Source organism: Hyperolius riggenbachi, chromosome 9 (assembly GCF_040937935.1).
Source record: "Hyperolius riggenbachi isolate aHypRig1 chromosome 9, aHypRig1.pri, whole genome shotgun sequence".
In the NCBI taxonomy this organism is placed as follows: domain Eukaryota; kingdom Metazoa; phylum Chordata; class Amphibia; order Anura; family Hyperoliidae; genus Hyperolius; species Hyperolius riggenbachi.
Window position 1 is genome coordinate 222,205,018 of NC_090654.1, and position 24,033 is coordinate 222,229,050.

General features: G+C 44.2%; 1 protein-coding gene across 8 annotated transcripts in view; it reads left to right on the forward strand.

Moving 5' to 3' along the window:
* The window catches only part of RALGAPA1 (Ral GTPase activating protein catalytic subunit alpha 1), a 335,676-nt gene that overhangs the window by 142,540 nt on the left and 169,103 nt on the right, over positions 1 to 24,033 (forward strand). For 5 of the 8 annotated variants that reach the window (XM_068254030.1, XM_068254033.1, XM_068254035.1 and 2 more), the window contains 7 exons: positions 3,960 to 4,081; positions 4,714 to 4,927; positions 8,917 to 9,090; positions 13,614 to 13,751; positions 17,340 to 17,536; positions 18,004 to 18,102; positions 23,577 to 23,732. In XM_068254030.1, coding sequence (XP_068110131.1) covers positions 3,960 to 4,081; positions 4,714 to 4,927; positions 8,917 to 9,090; positions 13,614 to 13,751; positions 17,340 to 17,536; positions 18,004 to 18,102; positions 23,577 to 23,732 — 1,100 coding nt within the window. The remainder of the gene's footprint in view (positions 1 to 3,959; positions 4,082 to 4,713; positions 4,928 to 8,916; positions 9,091 to 13,613; positions 13,752 to 17,339; positions 17,537 to 18,003; positions 18,103 to 23,576; positions 23,733 to 24,033) is intronic. The other 3 variants (XM_068254031.1, XM_068254034.1, XM_068254036.1) reach the window with 1 other exon arrangement.

Sequence of the window (24,033 nt, forward strand, 5' to 3'; positions counted from 1 at the left end):
ACCATTCTTTTTTTTTTTTATCATATACAAATTTATTGAACAAAAGATAAGTGTCAGCCGCATTCAATAAGATAAGACTTTGCAATCGCACCAAAGATCAAACAGCAATTGCACAGGCAAAATGACTGCATTCTACCTGTGACATGCGCTTTCTATAGTAAAAGCCTCCTTAGGACCCATTCACACCAGAAGCATTTTTTGACCGTTTTGCGATTGATTAGCGGTTTTTAAAATCGCTCCCATTCACTTTCATTAAAATTGCTGAAAAATCATTTTTCGCGATGGTGAAACCGCGGCAATTTTTTCCTACGATTTTAATGAAAGTGAATGGGAGCGATTTTAAAACCGCTAATCAATCGCAAAACGCTCAGAAAAGCGCGTCTAGTGTGAATGGGCCCTGATTGTCAGCTAGGTGCAGATCCCTTGCAGGGATGAATACCTTTTTTGGGGGGAAACTATACAGGACACCACGGCCCATATGCAATTCACTTTTTCACCTGAGTTTTCTACTAGGTGATATTTTCAGAACTTGTCATAAAATGTCTCTTAAGCCACCAGCAATCAAGAAAATACTCAAAATAAATTTGGTAGTACCTTTTCACCAACTTTTGGGCACTTTGTCAATTATAAAATGCTGAGTATTTAGTTTAAAGAAGATGAAAATTATCTCCTAGGAGAAAAAGTTAATTGCGTATGGGTCTTATGCAATTCACTTTGTCTTGGGAGAAAACTTTGGAGACAATTTTGTAATTCATAATCTTCTGTTTTTACTAATTTTTCAGCAATCCGCAATTGAAATAGTACTATAATTTAGGAGAAAAAGTACTATCAAAATTATTCTGAGCATTTTCTTGCTTGCCTAGTGGCTTAAAACCCATTTTATTACTAAAAATGAAAATTTCACCTAGGAGAAAACTCAGGTGAAAACATGAATTGCATATGGCCCCATGACCCACATTTCACATGGACTTTAAGGTACTTACCAAGATAATGATATGCTCTGATATAGGGGTATTTCATTGTATGTATATCTGTTTAGACAGCTTGGCATGTCTGCTTTAACTATAGGGTTAATGCGACAAGGTTTCGGGAGTGGCACACCTTACCCGAGATGTGGGTGCATAACTTGGGGCTAAGCCACATCACCTAGTAATTCAGTAGTAGAATGTGAAGTTAGGTTAGCACACAAAGCTTATAAAGTTGAAGTTGCATTGGAAAATTGGATGTTCACAGTATGTTCCTTCCCTCTTCCCTCCTTTCTTGGGACTGAACTTTTGGCCTGGTCGGATTTTCCCAATTGATTACTCTTGTTTTACTTTGAGATGAGCTGTTGACAGGAATGCCTCCTGGCTCCCTCCTTTTCCTATGCACTTTTGCTTTGACTTACGAGAGTCTAAGTAGATGCAAGGCGGCTTTACGACACATTGCTAAGCAGTTGCTGCCAATATCCAGCACAGTTGCTTACAGCTGTAATACACTAGAGTAACTTACTGCAGTGTATTGCGCTACAAAGGACCATATGCAATTACATTTTTCTCTGGAGCCATCTCCCAAGAGATAATTTTTCATCTTTTCTTTATAATAACATATCAGCATTTTACAATTGAAAAAGTGTCAAAAATAGGTGGAAAAGTACCATGAAAAGTATTTTCTTGCTTGCTGGTGGTTTAAAAGGCATTTTACGACAAGGTATGAAATATCACCACGGAAAAAACTCAGGCGAAAAAGGTAATTGCATATGGGCCGTAGTCTCTTATGTGTCCTAGCCCATGGCCAAGTACATGCATACATACCTGAACCAAGCTTGCAAATTCATAAAACATCTTTTCACAGTTGGATGCACACCTGACCGCTTTCCACAAATGCTTATACAATTCTGAATGTTGGTTTCATCCATCATTCATTTTTTAATCGCTGTGCATTAAAGTGGATCCGAGATGAACTTTTACTCATTGCATAATTGTGTTCCTTTCCTATTGTTTATAGGGCATTCCTCAAGCCAAATACTTTTTTGTTTTTGTTTTAATACTCCAATCCCCTATAAACTAAACAAGCCACGCCCACAGGTTTCCAGAGAGCCAAGGCATTTTCAGACAGTAGCAAGGGCTCATGGGAGCTCAGCCTGGGCAGAGGGAGGGGCAGGTATTACTAGCCAGAGAATTCAGAGGCAGAGGGGAGTAGGAGGGAGGAGGAGGGGGATTAGGTTTATTTGCTCAAGATGCAGATAAGCCTGTCTCTGTGTAATGTTTACAAACATGGCTGCTGTCACTGTATCACAGGAAGAAATAATCATATTCTATTAAAGCTGTTTGCAGCTAGATTTGCTGTGTAAACTATCTAAACTTTAGATAAGATATATATACAAGTTACTTGTTATAGTTAGTTGTTCATCTCGGATCCGCTTTAACTCTCAGAAAGTTCTCCATATTTATAAAATGGTTTAGATGTTTCTGTATGCCTCTTCCAAACGGCTCCACTAAAATGTCCGAGTTCAATTCTCCCACCTGTATGAAATTATTTTGTAAGGGCTGCTTTACACCGCAAGCGATTTTCTAAGCACGCATGATTTTAAAAGCTCTTGCTAATGCATGGCTATGTGTGCGATCTTACTTGAGTAATGTGATTTTTTTTTTTTTTTTTTTTTTTTAAATAAAATATCATCCTTGGCTTTGCATTAGCAAGAGTTTTTAAAATCAGTTGCACTTACAAGCTTTTGCAGTGTGAAACAACCCTAACATTTGCCAACAGGGCCGGAGCTACCATGGGAAAAAATGGGCAATTGCCCCAGGGCCCCACAGCCTGTAGGGGCCCCCAAGGTGTCCCTCCCCTATCTTTACTGCTGCTCCCCAGGGACTCTGCAGAGTCTGTTAAATTCGGAGGTGATTGGGGGAGGGAAATTTGGCTGCAACAAAGGGCCTCTAATGGTGATTTTTTGGTCGGGGGGGGGGTCTGTTGGGGGGGCCCCTAGGCTAATTTTGCCCTAGGGCCCAATTGTTACTTGAACCGGCCCTGTTTGCCATAATATAATGTCTTGACTGCTTGACCCATCTAGGGAGTCACTAGAAAAACACCCTCGGCGCCGACCTTGAAGATTCAGCCTGTTGCTAGTAATTCCAATTTTTTATTCATTTTTTTAATGAGAAATTTTTTAGGGGTCAACTTTAATAGAAGTGAATTTCAGATTCACCATGCAGTTGCCCATTTACCATATCACATATCAGTTTGAATTTGTGCCCATAAACTCAAGAGATCTTTCCATCTGTAGGGACCATTATAGCATGTAGGAGTCGATGAGAAAGTGATTGAATTGGAGTCAGTTGCATGATGTGAAGAAGACAATCTTGCATTAGTCATTGTCAGACATTTTGTATAGATGGCCATAGTGGCTCAGGCAGAGGGATGCAATTTATAAAACAAGGCAGACCTATCCATTGAAACTTCCTTTTCAGGGAGTGGTGTATCAGTATGAAGATTTTCCCCACAATGTTCGGTACTCATTTTCATCTGACTTGTTCAATTAGATTACTTGCAGGGCACAGTTATGTCTGCATTAGGGTTTGAGATCTATTTACTGCTGTAGTTTCCTGGGAGATTCAGATGAAGAAGTCCACCACAAAACTATTACCCTGCCACTTTCTAAGACCTTTCTAACCTGCATATGGAAGTCTACCCTCTCTCTTGTCCTTCCAGCTCTGCTTCAAGGAATGACAATGCTTTAGACTTTGGCCAAGATTTGACTAACTGCTTATTACTGAAACCACACAAAGAGCTCCAGCACTTACTAATACTAAACACAGCTACAGTTGTGGTGACACCCTTCCTTAACTGCATGCTGCACCCACTATACAGACTTTCCCCTGATTTTATCCCAGTGGTCCCTTGCTTGTATTTGCTTGCCATAGTGGTTATCTTTAAAATCTCAGTTGAATGGCTTTCTTCTTAATTTCCTTTTATTGTAGCCAACAAAGAAGATTTAACATCACAGCTAAATGCTGTAAACAGCGATATAAACTCCAGCTCCAACATACAAGATCTTATGGACGAATTTATTGCGGAGAGGCTAAGGTCGGGCGCAGGTCCGGTGAGTAAATTTAAACATCAATCTATAGGGAAGACATTTCAACATTGGACAATGTTACGCAGGGATATTACCGAGTTAAACAATGGTACACAAGATAGTGATGTAACAATGTAGAGATAAATATAGCAGACGGGTAACTGAGTCCGTCTGGTGGTGGAGAAAAGCACATGGGGAGGATGGCCCTGCCAAGTAGGCTTACAATCTAAAGCTAAGCACCCAGGGGCAGATGGATCGGGGATCTCCGTTCCCTGATCCATCCAGCCTAATCTGCAAGCGTCGTTTGAGTTTGCAGAAACAAAATATTGTGTAAATAATTGTATACACAACCATGGAAACTGCTGCAGGAGTCGATGGTGATCTTAACGATCACTGGTCCAGCGATCTATCGTGACTATTGTTCCATACGAACCGTCACCGCGGGTGGTAACACATTTTTAAACATGGTTTCATGAATTTTCATTAAACGGTGTTACACAATATTGCAAAAATGATTGTCGTGAAAAAATAATTGGAAAAATTGAGTTGTGGGTATAGACCTTTAGGTTCAGGATCAGTAAGATCTCTTGGAATAGGATAGTGCTGCTTGTCAGTGCATTCTGTTACCTCTAGGTGTGTTTTTTTTCCCTCTGCAGTCTCTAACACGGAGAGGTAGCAGCCCAGGAAGTCTAGAAATTCCTAAGGACTTACCGGACTCTCTTAATAAAGATCAAATGCGGCCGGTGGATGATCCTGGCGTTCCCTCTGAGTGGACCTCTCCAGCAAGTGCTGCTAGTAGTGACCTCCTCAGCTCAGACAGTCATTCCGACTCCTTCTGTGCTTTCCAGGATGATGGAAGACAGTTTGATGGTAAGTAGCCAACCAATTTTTAAGTTATAGAGCAGAAGTCCACCTAGTATTTGAATTAATTATTGAGTAAGAATACATTACTAATTTATACATTTCAAAGAATTTTGACCTTGCGAAATTACATTCAAAATATATGATATTATTCTCAGATTTTCTTTCTCTCTAGACAGCTATCCACAGATCAGTGTCCCTCTGGTCCCACCCTAGCACTACTAATAATTGATAGTAACCGTGCTAGGAATGACCAGGAGAGAGCCGAGTCCATGGCAGCTGGAACAGACAATTAAACTGTGTAACATGCTTTGTAATGCACATCTCGGCATATTGGAGACGGGAGGGGGAGTAAGTAGTAAAGGTAGCTAAAGGACCTTTTAACAGGGACTGACTGCAGGAGTTGAAATTGGGGAGAGGTAGAGAATGACAGACTGCAGAGTTTACATATGGAGGGGGGAGAGTGACAGACTACTGTTAAGTCAACTTTAAAGGGAAGCAAAACCTTCTTGGTATGTATTTGCAAAAAAAGTGTCTGTCCAGGGGTAAAACTCAATCGAATAAGGGGCCAAAATCTGAAACAAGGTCCTAGTTGCCCTAAAACCATCAGCTGTAATACCTGAATGTGGCCCCTGCACTGCTGTGTGCCTCTGGATGGGAGGGCAGTGTGTTGTCATCAGCAGGAACAGAGCAGTGGAAATGGAGAAAAGCATTCTGTGCTGTATAATATATTCCACAAATCTGCTGACAGCATACCGGAAGTTACATGCCTATTACGGGATACCCAGGCCAGCGGGTGAGGTTGGAGTTGAGGGGGCAGCAGTTCTACACAGCTAACAGTTTTGTCAATTACAACGAATGCTTGCTTGTAGCTTTTGCCAGCATGGGTGGGAAGGGCAAAAACACCATGGATGTAAAATATTTTATAAAATTGTACATGTGCACAAGCCAAAAAATTGCATACCCATACATACATCTGCAGTCAAAGGCCACCAGTACAATCACAAGTATACAGCATGGGTTATTTTCCTCATTTCTTTTACTGCTTGCAATCATGCAGGGCCGAAATGGATCGGTAATGGCATGTGATATTGGGATGAGCGACGGAACCCCAGGCTCTGTCCTCCCTAGTGTAAAATATTTCCCCCGGTTCCCTGTGGGTGAATACTTTACCTGTTGGAGTCCACCGCTGGCTCCATCCTTCATCCACATACACACGTCCCATGTGGTTGCCATCGTTTACATGGTTGCTTGTGTGGCATAAAACACGCCCACGTTACGCCTGCAACTATGTTGGGTGCGTGTATGTGGATGGAGCATGGAGCCAGTGACGAACACCGACAGTTAAATTGTTCACGCATGGGGCACATTTTACACTGGGGGGGGGATCGGCAGACGTGGCATCACAACGCCCATTCCAAAGAGATTTTATGCCAAAATTGATCGGGAATCGGCCTGCGTTGTATAGGCATGTAACAGATCTCTCTCCGATCAAAGAGAGATCTGTCTCTTGGTCAATCTGCCCATAAATTGTCTAATGTATGGGCACCTTAAAGTACCCCTGACCAGGTTTCCCCCCTCAGTATACTTTTAATACTGGTTTTGTAGCACCATCCTCCCCCTCCCAGCGCCACCTGTGGCCTCCACTTTGCTCAGTCATAATCCTCTACTGAGCAGCATGTCGATTATAGGCAGGGAGGAAGTGGCAGTTCTTCCTCCTCTCTGCCCATCCCTAATTCTGCTCCCTCCTTTGCAGCTTTAGTTTCTGATGAGTCACTGCACACAGCGCGCAGGGGGCTGCGCTGTGTGCAGGCTTGTGGTAATTGAGGTCAAAGCTCGCACACAGCACAGCTCCCCTGCCGTGCTATGTGCAGTGACTCATATTGGAAACTGAAGCGGCGAGTGGAGGGGGCAGAATTAAGGATGGACAGAGAAGAGGAAGAACTGCCACTTCCTCCCCGACCATAATAAACAGTTCTGCTCAGTCGAAGATTACGACTGTGCAGAGCGGGGACCACAGGGGGCGCTGGAGGGGGATGCTGGTGTCACAGCACCACTAATAAAACAGTATTAAAAGTACTAGTTGACCCAAGCTCATTTAAAAACAGGCTCTAGGTCTAACACCAACACCACCAATGCCAGTCAGTGCGCATGCGCACCCATCCGCCCAGCTCCCTGGCCCCATCCTCCTGTCCCAGCGGCTGTCCATGCTGTGCACATGCGCAGTAGCAGAAAAACACAGACACAGGGACAGAGGTGGACGCAGCAACAAAAATATATTATTGTATAGGATATTTGGAGGGGAAACCCGGGTCAGAGGGTACATTAAGCTTCTGCCCACACTAAGCCGCCTCCCACAGGTGCTTCTGGGTCCTTGCATAATTAGGATCAGCAGATCTGTTGAATGAGCAGGTGCTGCTTTCTAACTGTTCAGTCAAGTGGCTGCAGTGCTTCGGTCCGTGTATGATTATATACTTCATTTAGTATATAGGATCAGAGGGCAGCATTGAACGCGGCTACTTTCAGCTTACCACTGTTAAAGCAATTTCTTGCGTCAGTGATGATCAACGGATTTAGTCCACTTTGGACGGAGATCGATCGGGCATCAATTGCAGCATTGATTTCTACTAGTAGATCCGAACAGAGTGATCTAATCTGCTGTATAGCAATGATAGACATCAATAATTGTATGTGGTATTTTATGCATCTTTTATTACCCATGGTAAAACTTCTGATATGACTGTTGTTATAAGTCACTCAGGGTATGATTTGCAAAGGCAGGTTTAAAGGTCAACTGAAGTGAGAGGTATATGGAGGCTGCCATATTAATTTCCTTTTAAACAAAACCAGTTGCCTGTCTGTCCTGCTGCTCTATTTGGCTGCAGTAGCGCCTGAATCACACCAGAAACAAGCATGCAGCTAATCTTGTCAGGTTTGAAAAATCTAAGTCTAAGGCTAAAAGTATTAGAGGTAGAGGATCCACAGGACAACCAGGCAACTGGTATTGCTTAAAAGGTAATAAATATGGCAGCTTCCATATCCCTCTCACTTCAGTTGTCTTTTAGGCCTAGTGCACACCAGAGCGTTTCCGCTGCGGTTTGCGATCCGCTTGCGGGTGCGGATCCGCTCTGGTGTGCACTAGGCCTATAAGAGCAAAAGTGAAGGGATAATTAATGAGATGCAAATATTTCTGAGTTTATGCAGGATTATGTACATTTTTATGCAAATATATCAATAGCAATCAACCAATCAAGTCCCATTTAGGTTTAAATTAATTGGTCCATTTTCAAGCTGCATATATTTGCATCAAAATGGACAAAATACTACATGAACACTGAAATATTTGCGTCTCATTGATCATCCCTATTGACCAAATGTAATCCCTGTTTCAGTTATTGATGACCTTTGCCCGATTTCTTTAGGAACCGCTTCTACTTTGAACCTACTCTTGTTAGTTAGCCACAAAGTATTTAGAGTGTAAAGAGAACCTGAACTGAAAATAAAAAGTCAAAATAACCATAAACAGGTCATATTTACGTCGTGTGTAGTGTACTCCGCAATCTCTTTCTCCTCTCCTGCGTCCCATTTGTCCACTGTGATCAATGGAATTCTCTGTCCTCCATTTTAAAAATGGCCATTACCCCATAACAGCTTACTGGTCAGCACACTGTTAAACTGTAATATCGCCCACTTGAGCAATAGGGAAACATGGACATTACCTTGCACATTCAGTTGTAACTGACAGCTGCTGATATATAACTGACAGCAACTGGTATATTTCATTTCTGACAAAATATTGTCAAAGCTGAAAGGGATCACTGTAAGACGAAAATGGTGAGCTTCTGAGAAGAACTGACGGTGAGGCTGGTATGCAATATTCATTTGCAGCTACGTCATGTGTTTATTTTAAATAATTTACTCGCTTCAGGTTCCCTATAAACAGGGTAGGTCTCCTTACAATAGTGAATAAGTTTATTCTTTCTTCTCCTTTGTGGCAGGTTTTCCGTTTGGGGGCGAGTCTGCGGTCCCCTCTACTGCAGAGGCAGATGCTGGTTCGGTGCAGCTAGGCTCAGAAGAGCCAGAAGTGGTTAGCCTCACTACACTCCATATTGACTCCGAAAGCAGCAGCCTCAATCAGCAGGTCTTGTGCGCCGAGGGGCTGCTTCCAGAAGGTACTCTGCAATTGCTTCCAAGCAGCATACCCACGTCTGTTTGGTAAAGAGGAGACACTCACTGGCCACTTGTATAAGCGCTCCTTGTCTCGTGCTGGCCGCTATCTATTACATTGGATTGGCGACCGGAATAGGAAGCCTCCGGGTTCTCTCTGTGCATGTGCAGGCTTCCTGGCTTCTTCCTTCCCCCTCCCTCTGCCGAGTGTCATATTGCGGTGCACACACGAAGGGGAGGAAGAAGCCAGGAAGCCTGCGCATGCGCAGAGAGGACCCGCAAGCTTCCTATTCTAGGGTCACAGTGAGACTTTATGTCAGAGTGTTACAAAGTAATTTAAAGCGGCCAGCCTGGATGCAGGAGCGCTTGCATAAGGGGCCGGTGAGCGTCTTTTCTTCACCAAATAAATGTGGGTATGCTTATATGCATACCCACAGTGTCCACTCAGGGTTCCTTTAAATGATGCCTGACATTATCCCTGCCATTTATACATTTTATAACTGCTTGCAGATCCAAAAATGTTTTGTCACTTGTATAATTTACAACTTAAAGTGTTCCTGAACCGATCTAAAAAATGCCATACTGAACTTACCTGGGGCTTCCCCCATAGTCTGTGAAGTGCCTCGGCATCCTCTGGGCTCCCTCCGTTTTCCGGTTGGTGGCTCCGTTAGCTGCACAACCCAGCTGGGAGTCGTGCAGAACTGTGCTTGTGCGGCCCGTCTGTGCCCCCTCACCGCGAGCATTCTGCACATTGCGCAGCTAACTGAGCCACCAACGGGAGAACTGAGAGAGCCCAGGGGTTGCTGAGTGACCTCACAGGCTACGGGGGCTGGAGGAAGCGCCAGGAAAGTTCAGGATGACATTTTTTAGGTCTGTTCTGGGTCACTTTAAAGAGGAACTGTTATTAAAATAACCTAATTAATAAAATTGCTTATTTTTTATTTATTTTTTTACAAAATTAATTTCTAAATTAGTTAGTCAGTGTTTGCACATTGTAAAATCTTTTCTCACCCTGATTTACATTCGGACATTTATCACAGGTGGGGCATCTTTACCGCTGTCAGCTATTTAGTTGGTCAGTGTGGAATTCTCCTCCCAGAGCATTCTGGGAGCTCAGGTATTTTATGTCTACTGTCAGTAAACAAATACTCTGCAGAGATTAACCTGCCAGCATTATAGATGTTGCCACCTGGGATACATTTCAGAAAGTAAATCCTGCGAGAGGAAAGAATTTACACTAAGCAAGCGCTGATGACATTATATATATATATATATATATATATATATATATATATATATATATATATATATATATATATATATATATAATATAACCAGTTTTGTTCATCTTATGATATTAGAAAACTACAATCCTTTTTTTCTGATTGATTGTAACATTTGAAAAATCTGACAAATGTATTCCGCACACGTGTTCAATTTTTCTCCAATTGTGAAAAGGAATGGCTGAAAACCCTGAAATAATTGCTCGGGTCTATGAATCAAGAAATTGACTATCTATTCTACACCATCCAGTTGTTTTTTGATTTTTTTTAAATCAAAATTGATTAGAAAAATCAACCACTCTTGATTGTCTTATATCAGTACAAATGAGAAATTCAATAAGATTTCTCACTTAAAGAGTACTCGAGTCAAAGCTCAGCAGTGGGGGGCTTTAGATTAGTGAGGGAAGCCTTAATAGGTTATTTCAGTGCATGGCGCCGAAGCTGGGCGTCGTCATAGCACCAATGCTATGCTGAGCGCCCCACATAAGGGTAATTCGGGGCTCCGGTGGCTGCCAGACCCCAAATTACATCTCCCGCCAAGTTACGACAACTCGGAGGGGGAAATAGTATTTAATGCCGCCGGGGAGTTTAGCGGCAGCAGAGTGAGTCGTCATTCGGATCGCCCTGCACTGAACTGCCCAGCGCCCAAATAATATGTTCTCTGGTCCCGAGGCTTCCCTTTCTTAAAGGGCAACTGTAATGAGAGAGATATGGAAGCTGCCATATTTATTTCCTTTTAAACAATAACAGTTGCCTGGCCACCTTGCTGATCCTCTGCCTCTAATACGGTTAGACCGTGAACAAGCATGCAGCAGATTAAGCGTTTCTGACATTATTGTCAGATCTGACATGATTAGCTGCATGCTTGTTTCTGGTGTGATTCAGTCACTACGGCAGCCAAATAGACCAGCAGGGCTGCCAGGCAACTAGTATTGTTTAAAAGGAAATAAATATGGCAGCCTCCATATTCTTCTCATTACAGTTGTCCTTTAAGGTATGTATCCGATTTTGATCCCGAGCTTCGGCTAGGGTTCACTTTAAAGTGGACCTGAACTCTTGGACAGGACAGAAGGAAAATATAGAGAAATGCACCCTGTATGTATTTAGAGTGTTTAGCCTGTCTAATTCCCCTTCACTTGTATCTTATAACAAGTTGTAATTTGATCTCTCCCCTGTCACCTGACTGCCAAGGCATTTAAGCTCATTTGAAAGCACAGAATGTTAACAATATGCCTGCTTCCATGATAGCAGGAAATAGAAACAGGGCAGATTTATTGCTGGATTTGTATTGGCTGTAACAAAGAAATTATTTAATTTAAAGAGACACTGTAACTAGAAAAACGGCCCCTGGGGGGTACTCACCTCGGGAGGGGGAAGCCTCTGGATCCTATCGAGGCTTCCCCCGTCCTCCTGCGTCCAACGGGGGTCTCACTGCAGCCCTTCAAAGCCGGCCCGACAAATCCATCAACCTGTTCAATATTTACCTTTCCAGGCTCCAGCGGGGGCGCTGTTTTGGCTTTTGGCTCCGAAGTAGACGGAAATACCCGGTCTCAGTCGAGTCCGTTCTACTGCGCAGGCGCCGGAGTGCAGCGCTGCTACTGCGCCGGAGCCGGGAAGGTAAATATTTACATTGCCGATGTTCAGAGGGGCACAGCTGGACCCCCGGGGGACACAGGAGGATGGGGAAGCCTTGATAGGATCCGGAGGCTTCCCCCTCCCGAGGTGAGTACCCCCCAGGGGCCGTTTTTCTCAGTACAGGTTTTCTTTAACCACTTCTCAACCACAGGGTTTTTCACCTAAAAATCACAGCAATTTTCACATTTAAGGGAGGCAAGGGTTAATGGGCTTAATGGGGGTAATAATTTATTTAAAAAAAAAACCTCACTGATGCTGATCACTCACTAATGCTGTATTAGTTATCTGAGATCGTCTCACGAGTGATTTCAGTAACTGTAACAGCATAGTGACTGATTCAATGTTTACACACATTCTGAATGAATGAGCACTGTCATTGGCTTTGGCAGTGCTCATTCAAACTTGCAAGCACTTTGATTGGCTTTGTGAACACGTTCACATCAGCGAACCACGGACCAGCGGGTGCCCGATCGCGCACAGCAGGAAAATAAACAGGAGTTGCTTATCTACGCCCCTGTGACTCAGGTGAATTTTAAAGGGGCGTAGATAAGTGTGGCAGAGGTTGTTAAGTGGTTAAAGGTTCTTATATTGTTGCGTATCTTTTAGACCAGAGAAGCGGTTCTGAGTTCAGGTCCACTTTAAAGTGAGTCTGAAGCTAAATAATAAATAAATGCTTTGAGAGGGAAGGCTCTGGGTCTTATAGAGCCTTCCTGTTCCTTTCCTGGTCCCATCGTTCCTGCGCTGGCTCCCCCGTTAGCAGTATCTGACCGATGAGTCGGAGACTGCTCTCTGCCACTGTGGGAAGGAAGGGGGGAGTGCTTCAGAGCGTATGTATGGAGTATGCGCAGTACGGAGCGTCCCGTCTTTAGGAGCACTGACTGACACAACGAGCAGCGGCAGCACAGTCAGCAAAAGATAATCTAGCCCACCATTAGGCTTTAGTTCAAAGTTTTAAGACAGTTCAGGGGTACTTTAAGGTGCTCATTAAAGAGATACTTAAGCCTGTCATAAAAAACAGTTTTACTCACCAGGGGCTTCTACCAGTCCCCTACAGCTGTCTGTGCCCTTACAGTCACTCATGGATCTTCCTGTCCCCCGCTGCCAGCTAGTTTCATTTTTAGCCGCCAGCTTTACTGCGCAGGCCTGGCCACGTGTTTCCTTTGCATTTCTGTCTGCAATAGCGTCCTGTGCAGGCGCAGGATGCTATTGCGGATGGGAACGCGAAGAAGACTACGCGTGGCCACTCCTGTTGGCGAATTGAAAGAAGCTGGTGGCGGAGGAATGTAGGATCTGTGAGTGACTGCGAGGCCACGGGAGGGCTGCAGGGGGCTGGTAGAAGCCCCAGGCGAAAAAAACTGATTTTTTTTTATGATAGGCTTAGGTATCCCTTTAATAATACAATTTTGTACAGTCTTACCAAATCGATGTAATATAGGACTGAACTGAGTGAAAATACTTTGAATACTATATGCACACAACTGCTATGTCTTCTGTCTTGTATAATATTACCCATAGTAGTGTGTACTGCATCAGCACTTGCAATCACATAAGTGACATATGGTGACAGTCATGTGATTTATTTTGTTTCATTTTATTTCTTTTATACGTAGGCTCTGAAAACGCGTCTCCTGCTGCTTCTGCACACGGCTCACGTTCCCAAACGCCGTCTCCTGCTGCCTTACCAGGTGACCAGGCAGAGTTGCATGAAAAGTTGCAGCACTCAGTCCTACAAACCCCAGATGACATAGGTAAATGGGGAAAATAAACTCTTGCTTTTTTTCCAGTCTTCTTCAAAATGGAAGATCGGTTACATAACTGACAGCAGTGCCACAGAGTACAGGTGAAACTCGAAAAATTCATTTTTGTCAGTAATTCAACTTAAAGAAAATTTGTAATTTAAAAAAGAACCCTCTGGGGGATACTCACCTTGGGAGGGCAAAGCCTCTGGATCCTAATGAGACTTCCCCGTCCTCCAGTGTCCTGGGAATCCAGTACTGCAGCCCCCGAACTGCGGCCAGGTAATGATTTACCTACCGCGATCAAACGCAGGCGCACTAGCGATCCTTCATTCAGGTTAAGGCAGGAATAGCTGAACCTGATCGGATCCGCTCTTTGCGCCTGCGCAGTAGAGCGGATACAATCGGGTTTGGCTATTTCCGCCTTACCTGAACAAAGAGCTGCTAGTGCACCTGCGCAGGATCGCAGAGAGGTAAATATATCATTTCTTGTCGAGGGAGGGGGGTGTGGTGTTAGGTTGGGGGACCCAGCGCTGGATTCCCCGCAGCTACAGGGGACGGGGAAGCCTCATTGGGACCCTCAGGCTTCTCCCTCCTGAGGTATCCCCAGAGGGCTTTTTTTTTTTTTTTAGTACAGGTTCTCTTTAAAAGGTAAAACCAAATTATGAAAGATACTCGTTACATGCAAATTGAGATACAGTATTTCAAGCTTTTATTTGTTATAATTTTGATGATTAGGGCTTACAGCTTATGAGAACCCCAAAATCAAAAATTCAGAAAGTTAGAATATTGTGAGATGGTTCAATGGGCTAAGCTCAAAGGCCCATATACAATTTAAGTTTTCGCCTAGGAGATATTTTTATACATTATCAATAACATGCCTTTTAAGCCATCGTCAAGCAAGAAAATACTGAGCATAATTGTGACAGTAATTTTTCACCTACTTTTTAGTACTTTTTCAGTTGCATAGTGCTTAAAAGTTATTTTAAAAAGAAGCTGAAACATTATCTCCTAGGAGAAAACTTAGGAGAAAACTTGAATTGCATATGGCCCAAAGTATCAGACTCTAATCAGCTACTTCATTCTAAACACCTGCAAAGTGTTCCTGAGCCTTTAAATGGTTGAGAATTGTTGACATACTGTCAATTAACTTTTGCATGATATTCTAATTGTTCAAGTTCCACTTGTAGATTCAAAATGTGAACCCCTTCCTGCTGTTTTGCAGTAAATTCTTTCTTATGATAGCCGCACATTACCCGATTTTTTTTTTTTTTTCATTGAGCGATTAAAGGCACTCTGTAAGAAACTGTCCCTATCAGTAGTTAACATCATTGACGTCAGTAAAATTAAGCATCATTAAGGCATAGTTTCACAGAGTTTTGAGGTTAGGTCGCTTCCTAATCTCTGAGATCTAGCAATTGGAAAAAAATCAAAACTTGCTGACATTAGTGAAAAAATGAGCCAATAACTTCAAACTGTAATTGAACTTCAAAGGAATTGCAATCAATATGACAGCTGAACTGATGTCAAACAATCCTCTACACAACCCCGTATACTATGATTTTTTTGTTTTTGTATTTTTAGTGCATTTTGCAATTTTCTCATAAACTTTTTATTTTCTCAATTTTTCTTACATCGAATAAACATAAAAGAAAATTATGCACTATGTATATTTTATTATACACAGCTTAAACATCTGTGCGTTTCTTTTGACTCTAAAGTACAATGTGACCTCCATGACCTTTTGGTCAGTTGCATATCCTTAAAGTACCCATACACTAAAATGATTTCCCGCCAAAATACAGCAGATTCGATCACTGTGATTGAATCTGCTGTGAAATTAACGCAGATGTTGACCGATCAATTGATTTCCAACGGAAATCGATCGATCTGTCCATGCGGAAAATTTAGCTTGGTCGCCGTCAACTGTCCGCCGGTGCAAGTCCCCGGGTTCCTGCAGTCTCTCACTTCTTCTGGCGTCTTCTCTGTCTTCACTTCCTGTCCCGTCCTGTGAGAAGGCGAAGTTCAAACAGTAGAGGGCCCTGTTTGACGGGACCAGTGTATGGCAGCCTTTAGAGTGCAAATGACACAACAGCTTGTTGTAACTGTATTGGTAAGGGAGTGGACTAGGTAGGACTGGGATAGGAGCGTGAGTAAGGGTGCGTTCAAATTAGAGGAAAGAGTTTGGATCAAGTAAAACGGCAAAAAGTGTAAATCTAACCAACTGCAGTACTTTTGTTTCAATCCATGGGCTCAATTCACATAGTATTTCCACATGTGGTAAAGTAGAAAACAACTGATTTCACCAAACATTTAGTCAAATGTCAGTGAACAAAGGTTGTTACTGCATGGGAATTTAAAATTACCGTCTAGTGAGGTAAATTACCAAACTTGCTGGGTAAATACCTCATAAATGTCAATTCACAAAGGATAGCATTACAGAAGTGTGTTAACACAGAGAAAGAAAGGGAAATAAAGGGCAGAAAAAATGAGGAGAGTTAATCAAACATTTCCGGAAAGTGAGAGCAGTAATGAAAACATTTTTTTTTTAAATAATATGAACATTTGCTGTAAAACACAATAATGCCACAATATTATTTTAGTAATTAAAAATGGTTAATCAGATGCCATTGGTTTTGAGCTGATACAGATTTTTATGTTAAGGTTGTGCAGCTTGGACTTGCTATTTACTTGTCAGTGTAGTAAAGGATGCTTTCTGTATCAGATCTGGGTTCTATTTTGCACTGCAAGAATACATCAAATACCAAATGAAATACCGCATGAGGTTAAAATCGTTTGCTATTGTCATGAAGTTGTTTAATACTTTACCTAACTAATATCGCATGTGTGAAAATCTTAAGCTGGCCACTAACGGTCCAATTTCTAGCAAAAAATCGTTCGAGCGATCAGAAATTCTGATCGGACGAAAAATCGTTCACTACACCATCAACTAACCAATCATTGCTTCCTATCTATATATCGACCACCAAGAAAATCCAAATTTTCGTTCGACGAAAATTCATTCAGGCGACATTTTTTTCACTCGTTCATAATCGATTGTGTCCACCAATGGAGATTATTTACAACCAATCCGATCAGAATTTCTGATCGCTCAAACGATTTTTCGCTAGAAATTGGACCGTTAGTGACCAGCTTTAGTGAATCCAAAAAAATGTTTTTAGGCACATGATGTAATTAACCTCCCATGAAATTTTTACCAAACAGGTCTTGGTGAATTGAGCCCTTTGTCTGTTTGATAGAATGGGGAAGGGTTGCAAGGTCTGTCTGGGTTTAGTTATGAATTATTTACCCTCTCTATCATGTCACAAGAAGCAAGAGAGTTTCCCCATATGGGATAACAATATCAAGAAATACATTCTTACTTGAATGGTGCAGTTATAGAACCTTTCTTCATTCGTTATTGATCATTGTTTCTCAGCGGCAGCAGTTCTTCCCCTTTGATGTCCATCAGAAAGGCAGGCAGGATATGAAACCTGAAGAGCCCTCGTCTCTCTAATGTTCATATAAAACTAGAGAAAAGTGTTTTGTCTGTTTCAAAGCAGTCATTTCTGTAATTAAAGCCTTATTTTGTTTGTTAAGCAGAGCCCTGTGAATTTCCCCAGGAAAGCTGCAGTGTGATGGCAGGGGGCACACTCACTGGCTGGCATCCGGATGTGGCCGCTGTCATGTGGAGGAGGATGCTGGGCATTCTGGGAGATGTCAATAACATCACCAATCCTGAAATACATGCCCAGGTGCTTGATTACCTGTGTGAGCTGTGGCAGAATTTGGCCAAGGTATGTTTAAAGTGCTTCAATTTGGTCACTAGGTGGCACACTTAGAAGCTAAGTAATGGATGAAATACTTGTTACTTGGGCCAGATGTGCCTGTCAAACTGCACTATAGCTAGATTATTCTTTTCCGTGGCTTCAACTGGGGGGCCATTTTGAGTGGAGCCATGTGACACCCATATTTGGAATAACAATACATTCTGAAATTTCTCACAGGTGGTGACATTTGCACTGCTGTCAGGTACATTGTCCCAGGATGCTCTGGGAGGAGAATTCTGCATATCTAAACAGCCTAGGCTGTGCCATCACTGGGAAGGCGGGGCAACATACCAATATACTGCAATATATAGATGTAGGATGTGTTTCTGATGCGGACACTGGTATAATTAGTGTAAAAGTGGGTATCCTGAATAATGTACTATATTCTAATATATATCACTATGGTGCATCTTTAAGTGCTATTTTTTTTTCAGATCAGAGATAATTTGGGAATCTCTATGGATAACATTTCATCTCCTCCCCCTCCTGTGCTGATCCCACCCCTGCGGATCCTCACACCATGGCTTTTTAAGGTAGGTTGTATACTTTTCTGTAAAGTTTTGTGTAAATAATTGGTGACAGAGGCGGACAGCTTATCAGTTATAAATCTTATTATTTATATAGTACAAACAATCTGGTTTAAATTTGTCTGTTTTAGATCGTCTTTGAAACATCCAGCACATGCTGGAACTGTGTATAGAAATATATTGATTGTTATTAAGAATAATGAAGCTTGGTACGAATTTGGAAGGACTCAATTCAGTATAACTGTTATACCCACTGAGCCAAATTGATCCATGCCTTGTACTGATGAAGGCCATAAGCCTGAAACAGCTGTCGGCAAGTCTGATTGGTATGGCTGTATAATGGCTCGTACACACTTCCAACAATTCCATCCGATTGTTATCTGATTTTGGTCTTTTGGATGACAATTAGGCGTGGCAAGCAACTAGACGAGTATGATAACAGGTGGTTTGCTCGATCCATCCTGTGGATCAACTGAAACAACTGTTGGGCTGATACTGTGCAGCTGGCCAAGTGTGTACATCATTTGAGCGATGTGCACTTGTTTTGAATGTGGCCATGTCTTGCAGTCCGTCGTTTTGCTTGCGTGCATGGTATGCAAGCAAGTTGGTTGTTTAGTTTGTTGATGCGTAGATTCGCAGTAGTTTCGCTGTGTAGAGGATTGTTGCAGAATGTGTCGCTGTGTAGGGGGGTGTTGCAGAATGTGTCGCTGTGTAGGGGGTGTTGCAGAATGTGTCACTGTGTAGGGGGTGTTGCAGAATGTGTCACTGTGTAGGGGGTTGTTGCAGAATGTGTCACGGTGTAGGGGGTTGTTACAGAATGTGTCACTGTGTAGGGGGGTTTTGCAGAATGTGTCACTGTGTAGGGGGTTGTTGCAGAATGTGTCACTGTGTAGGGGGTTGTTGCAGAATGTGTCACTGTGTTGGGGGTTGTTGCAGAATGTGTTGCTGTGTAGGGGGTTGTTGCAGAATGTGTTACTGTGTTGGGGTTTGTTGCAGAATGTGTCATTGTGTAGGGGGTGTTGCAGAATGTGTCACTGTGTAGGGGGTGTTGCAGAATGTGTCACTGTGTAGGGGGGTGTTGCAGAATGTGTTGCTGTGTAGGGGGTTGTTGCAGAATGTGTCACTGTGTAGGGGGCGTTGCAGAATGTGTTACTGTGTTGGGGTTTGTTGCAGATTGTGTAGGGGGTGTTGCAGAATGTGTCACTGTGTAGGGGGTGTTGCAGAATGTGTCACTATGTAGGGGGGTGTTGCAGAATGTGTCGCTGTGTAGGGGGTTGTTGCAGAATGTGTCACTGTGTAGGGGGCGTTGCAGAATGTGTCACTGTGTAGGGGGTGTTGCAAAATGTGTCACTGTGTAGGGGGGTGTTGCAGAATGTGTCACTGTGTAGGGGGGTGTTGCAGAATGTGTCGCTGTGTAGGGGGTTGTTGCAGAATGCGTCACTGTGTTGGGGTTTTTTGCAGAATGTGTCACTGTGTAGGGGGTTGTTGCAGAATGTGTCACTGTGTAGGGGGTTGTTGCAGAATGTGTCACTGTGTAGGGGGTTGTTGCAGAATGTGTCGCTGTGTAGGGGAGTGTTGCAGAATGTGTCACTGTGTAGGGGGTGTTGCAGAATGTGTCACTGTGTAGGGGGTGTTGCAGAATGTGTCACTGTGTAGGGGGTGTTGCAGAATGTGTCACTGTGTAGGGGGTGTTGCAGGATGTGTCACTGTGTAGGGGGTGTTGCAGAATGTGTCACTGTGTAGGGGGTGTTGCAGAATGTGTCACTGTGTAGGGGGGTGTTGCAGAATGTGTCGCTGTGTAGGGGGTTGTTGCAGAATGTGTCACTGTGTAGGGGGCGTTGCAGAATGTGTCGCTGTGTAGGGGGGTGTTGCAGAATGTGTCGCTGTGTAGGGGGTTGTTGCAGAATGCGTCACTGTGTAGGGGGTTGTTGCAGAATGTGTCGCTGTGTAGGGAGGTGTTGCAGAATGTGACGCTGTATAGGGGTTTGTTACAGAATGTGTCACTGTGTAGGGGGGTTTTGCAGAATGTGTCACTGTGTAGGGGGTTGTTGCAGAATGTGTCACTGTGTAGGGGGTTGTTGCAGAATGTGTCACTGTGTTGGGGGTTGTTGCAGAATGTGTCACTGTGTTGGGGTTTGTTGCAGAATGTGTCACTGTGTAGGGGGTTGTTGCAGAATGTGTCACCGTGTAGGGGGTTGTTGCAGAATGTGTCACGTGTAGGGGGTTGTTGCAGAATGTGTCACTGTGTAGGGGGGTGTTTCAGAATGTGTCACTGTGTAGGGGGTTGTTGCAGAATGTGTCGCTGTGTAGGGGGTTGTTGCAGAATGTGTCGCTGTGTAGGGGAGTGTTGCAGAATGTGACGCTGTGTAGGGGTGTTGCAGAATGTGTCACTGTGTAGGGGGCGTTGCAGAATGTGTTGCTGTGTAGGGGGGTGTTGCAGAATGTGTCACTGTGTAGGGGGGTGTTGCAGAATGTGTCACTGTGTAGGGGTTGTTGCAGAATGTGTCACTGTGTAGGGGGGTGTTGCAGAATGTGTCACTGTGTAGGGGGGTGTTGCAGAATGTGTCACTGTGTAGGGGGTTGTTGAAGAATGTGTCACTGTGTAGGGGGTTGTTGAAGAATGTGTCACTGTGTAGGGGGTTGTTGCAGAATGTGTCACTGTGTAGGGGGTTGTTGCAGAATGTGTCACTGTGTAGGGGGTTGTTGCAGAATGTGTCACTGTGTAGGGGGGTTGTTGCAGAATGTGTCACTGTGTAGGGGTTGTTGCAGAATGTGTCACTGTGTAGGGGGGTGTTGCAGAATGTGTCACTGTGTAGGGGGTTTTTGCAGAATGTGTCACTGTGTAGGGGGTTGTTGCAGAATGTGTCACTGTGTAGGGGGTTGTTGCAGAATGTGTCACTGTGTAGGGGGGTTGTTGCAGAATGTGTCGCTGTGTAGGGGAGTGTTGCAGAATGTGACGCTGTATAGGGGGTTGTTGCAGAATGTGTCGCTGTGTAGGGGGGTTGCAGAATGTTTCACTGTGTAGGGGGCGTTGCAGAATGTGTCACTGTATAGGGGGGTTGTTGCAGAATGTGTCGCTGTGTAGGGGGGTGTTGCAGAATGTGTCGCTGTGTAGGGGGTTGTTGCAGAATGTGTCGCTGTGTAGGGGGTTGTTGCAGAATGTGTCACTGTGTAGGATGTTGTTGCAGAATGTGTCACTGTGTAGGGGAGTGTTGCAGAATGTGTCGCTGTGTAGGGTGGTGTTGCAGAATGTGTCGCTGTGTAGGGTGGTGTTGCAGAATGTGTCGCTGTGTAGGGGTGTTGCAGAATGTGTCGCTGTGTAGGGGGGTGTTGCAGAATGTGTCGCTGTGTAGGGGGGGGTTGCAGAATGTGTCGCTGTGTAGGGGGGTGTTGCAGAATGTGACGCTGTATAGGGGGTTGTTGCAGAATGTGTCACTGTGTAGGGGGGTGTTGCAGAATGTGTCACTGTGTAGGGGGTTGTTGCAGAATGTGTCGCTGGGTAGGGGGGTGTTGCAGAATGTGTCACTGTGTAGGGGGGGTGTTGCAGAATGTGTCACTGTGTAGGGGGGGTGTTGCAGAATGTGTCACTGTGTAGGGGGTGTTGCAGAATGTGTCACTGTGTAGGGGAGTGTTGCAGAATGTGTCACTGTGTAGGGGGTTGTTGCAGAATGTGTCACTGTGTAGGGGGTTGTTGCAGAATGTGTCACTGTGTAGGGGGGTGTTGCAGAATGTGTCACTGTGTAGGGGGTTGTTGCAGAATGTGTCACTGTGTAGGGGGGTTGTTGCAGAATGTGTCACTGTGTAGGGGGTTGTTGCAGAATGTGTCACTGTGTAGGGGGTGTTGCAGAATGTGTCACTGTGTAGGGGGTGTTTCAGAATGCGTCACTGTGTAGGGGGTTGTTGCAGAATGTGTCACTGTGTAGGGGGTTTTTGCAGAATGTGTCGCTGTGTAGGGGGTTGTTGCAGAATGTGTCGCTGTGTAGGGGGTTGTTGCAGAATGTGTCGCTGTGTAGGGGTGTTGCAGAATGTGTCACTGTGTAGGGGGGTGTTCCAGAATGTGTCACTGTGTAGGGGGTGTTGCAGAATGTGTCACTGTGTAGGGGGTTGTTGCAGAATGTGTCACTGTGTAGGGGGTTGTTGCAGAATGTGTCACTGTGTAGGGGGTTGTTGCGGAATGTGTCACTGTGTAGGGGTTGTTGCAGAATGTGTCACTGTGTAGGGGGTTGTTGCAGAATGTGTCACTGTGTAGGGGGTTGTTGCAGAATGTGTCACTGTGTAGGGGGTTGTTGCAGAATGTGTCACTGTGTAGGGGGTTGTTGCAGAATGTGTCACTGTGTAGGGGGGTGTTGCAGAATGTGTCACTGTGTAGGGGGTTGTTGCAGAATGTGTCACTGTGTAGGGGGTTGTTGCAGAATGTGTCACTGTGTAGGGGGTTGTTGCAGAATGTGTCACTGTGTAGGGGTGTGTTGCAGAATGTGTCACTGTGTAGGGGGTGTTGCAGAATGTGTCACTGTGTAGGGGTGTTGCAGAATGTTTCACTGTGTAGGGGGCGTTGCAGAATGTGTCACTGTGTAGGGGGGTTGTTGCAGAATGTGTCGCTGTGTAGGGGGGTGTTGCAGAATGTGTCGCTGTGTAGGGGGTTGTTGCAGAATGTGTCGCTGTGTAGGGGGTTGTTGCAGAATGTGTCACTGTGTAGGATGTTGTTGCAGAATGTGTCACTGTGTAGGGGAGTGTTGCAGAATGTGTCGCTGTGTAGGGTGGTGTTGCAGAATGTGTCGCTGTGTAGGGGAGTGTTGCAGAATGTGTCGCTGTGTAGGGGGTTGTTGCAGAATGTGTCGCTGTGTAGGGGTGTTGCAGAATGTGTCACTGTGTAGGGGGGTGTTCCAGAATGTGTCACTGTGTAGGGGGTGTTGCAGAATGTGTCACTGTGTAGGGGGTTGTTGCAGAATGTGTCACTGTGTAGGGGGTTGTTGCGGAATGTGTCACTGTGTAGGGGTTGTTGCAGAATGTGTCGCTGTGTAGGGGGTTGTTGCAGAATGTGTCACTGTGTAGGGGGTTGTTGCAGAATGTGTCACTGTGTAGGGGGTTGTTGCAGAATGTGTCACTGTGTAGGGGGTTGTTGCAGAATGTGTCACTGTGTAGGGGGTTGTTGCAGAATGTGTCACTGTGTAGGGGTTGTTGCAGAATGTGTCACTGTGTAGGGGGTTGTTGCAGAATGTGTCACTGTGTAGGGGTTGTTGCAGAATGTGTCACTGTGTAGGGGGGTGTTGCAGAATGTGTCACTGTGTAGGGGGTTGTTGCAGAATGTGTCACTGTGTAGGGGGTTGTTGCAGAATGTGTCACTGTGTAGGGGTGTGTTGCAGAATGTGTCACTGTGTAGGGGGTGTTGCAGAATGTGTCACTGTGTAGGGGGTGTGGCATATGTCACTGTGTATGGGCTTGTTGCAGAATGTGTCACTGTGCCATTTCTTCTGTTTCAGGCCACAATGCTGCCGGAAAAGTACAAGCAGGGGAAACTCCACGCCTACAAGCTGATCTGTAAAATTATGGAGAGGCGACAGGATATGTCTCCAAACATGGACTACTTAACGCACTTTTATGATATTATGCACTGTGGATTAAACCATACTGACCAGGTACGTCATTATTCTAAGGTTCTGTGCACAGTGTTGGGTCCTGTGCCAGTAGCTAAGTTAGGCTGAGCGCACACTTGTCCATGTGGAAAAGCTTGCAAAGGCATGCGTCTGCGTTTTTGCACAAGAAAACAGAAGAAATAAATCACTAGATCGGTTTGTCAGGAAAACAAACACTTAGTACATCTCCATAGGAAACTATTGGGTATGATTTACATGCAGTATGCGGGAAAAAGCTGCGTGATTTATTTAGTATATTTTTTTTTAACTGTACATGAAACTCTCCTTGGAAATTGCAGACCTG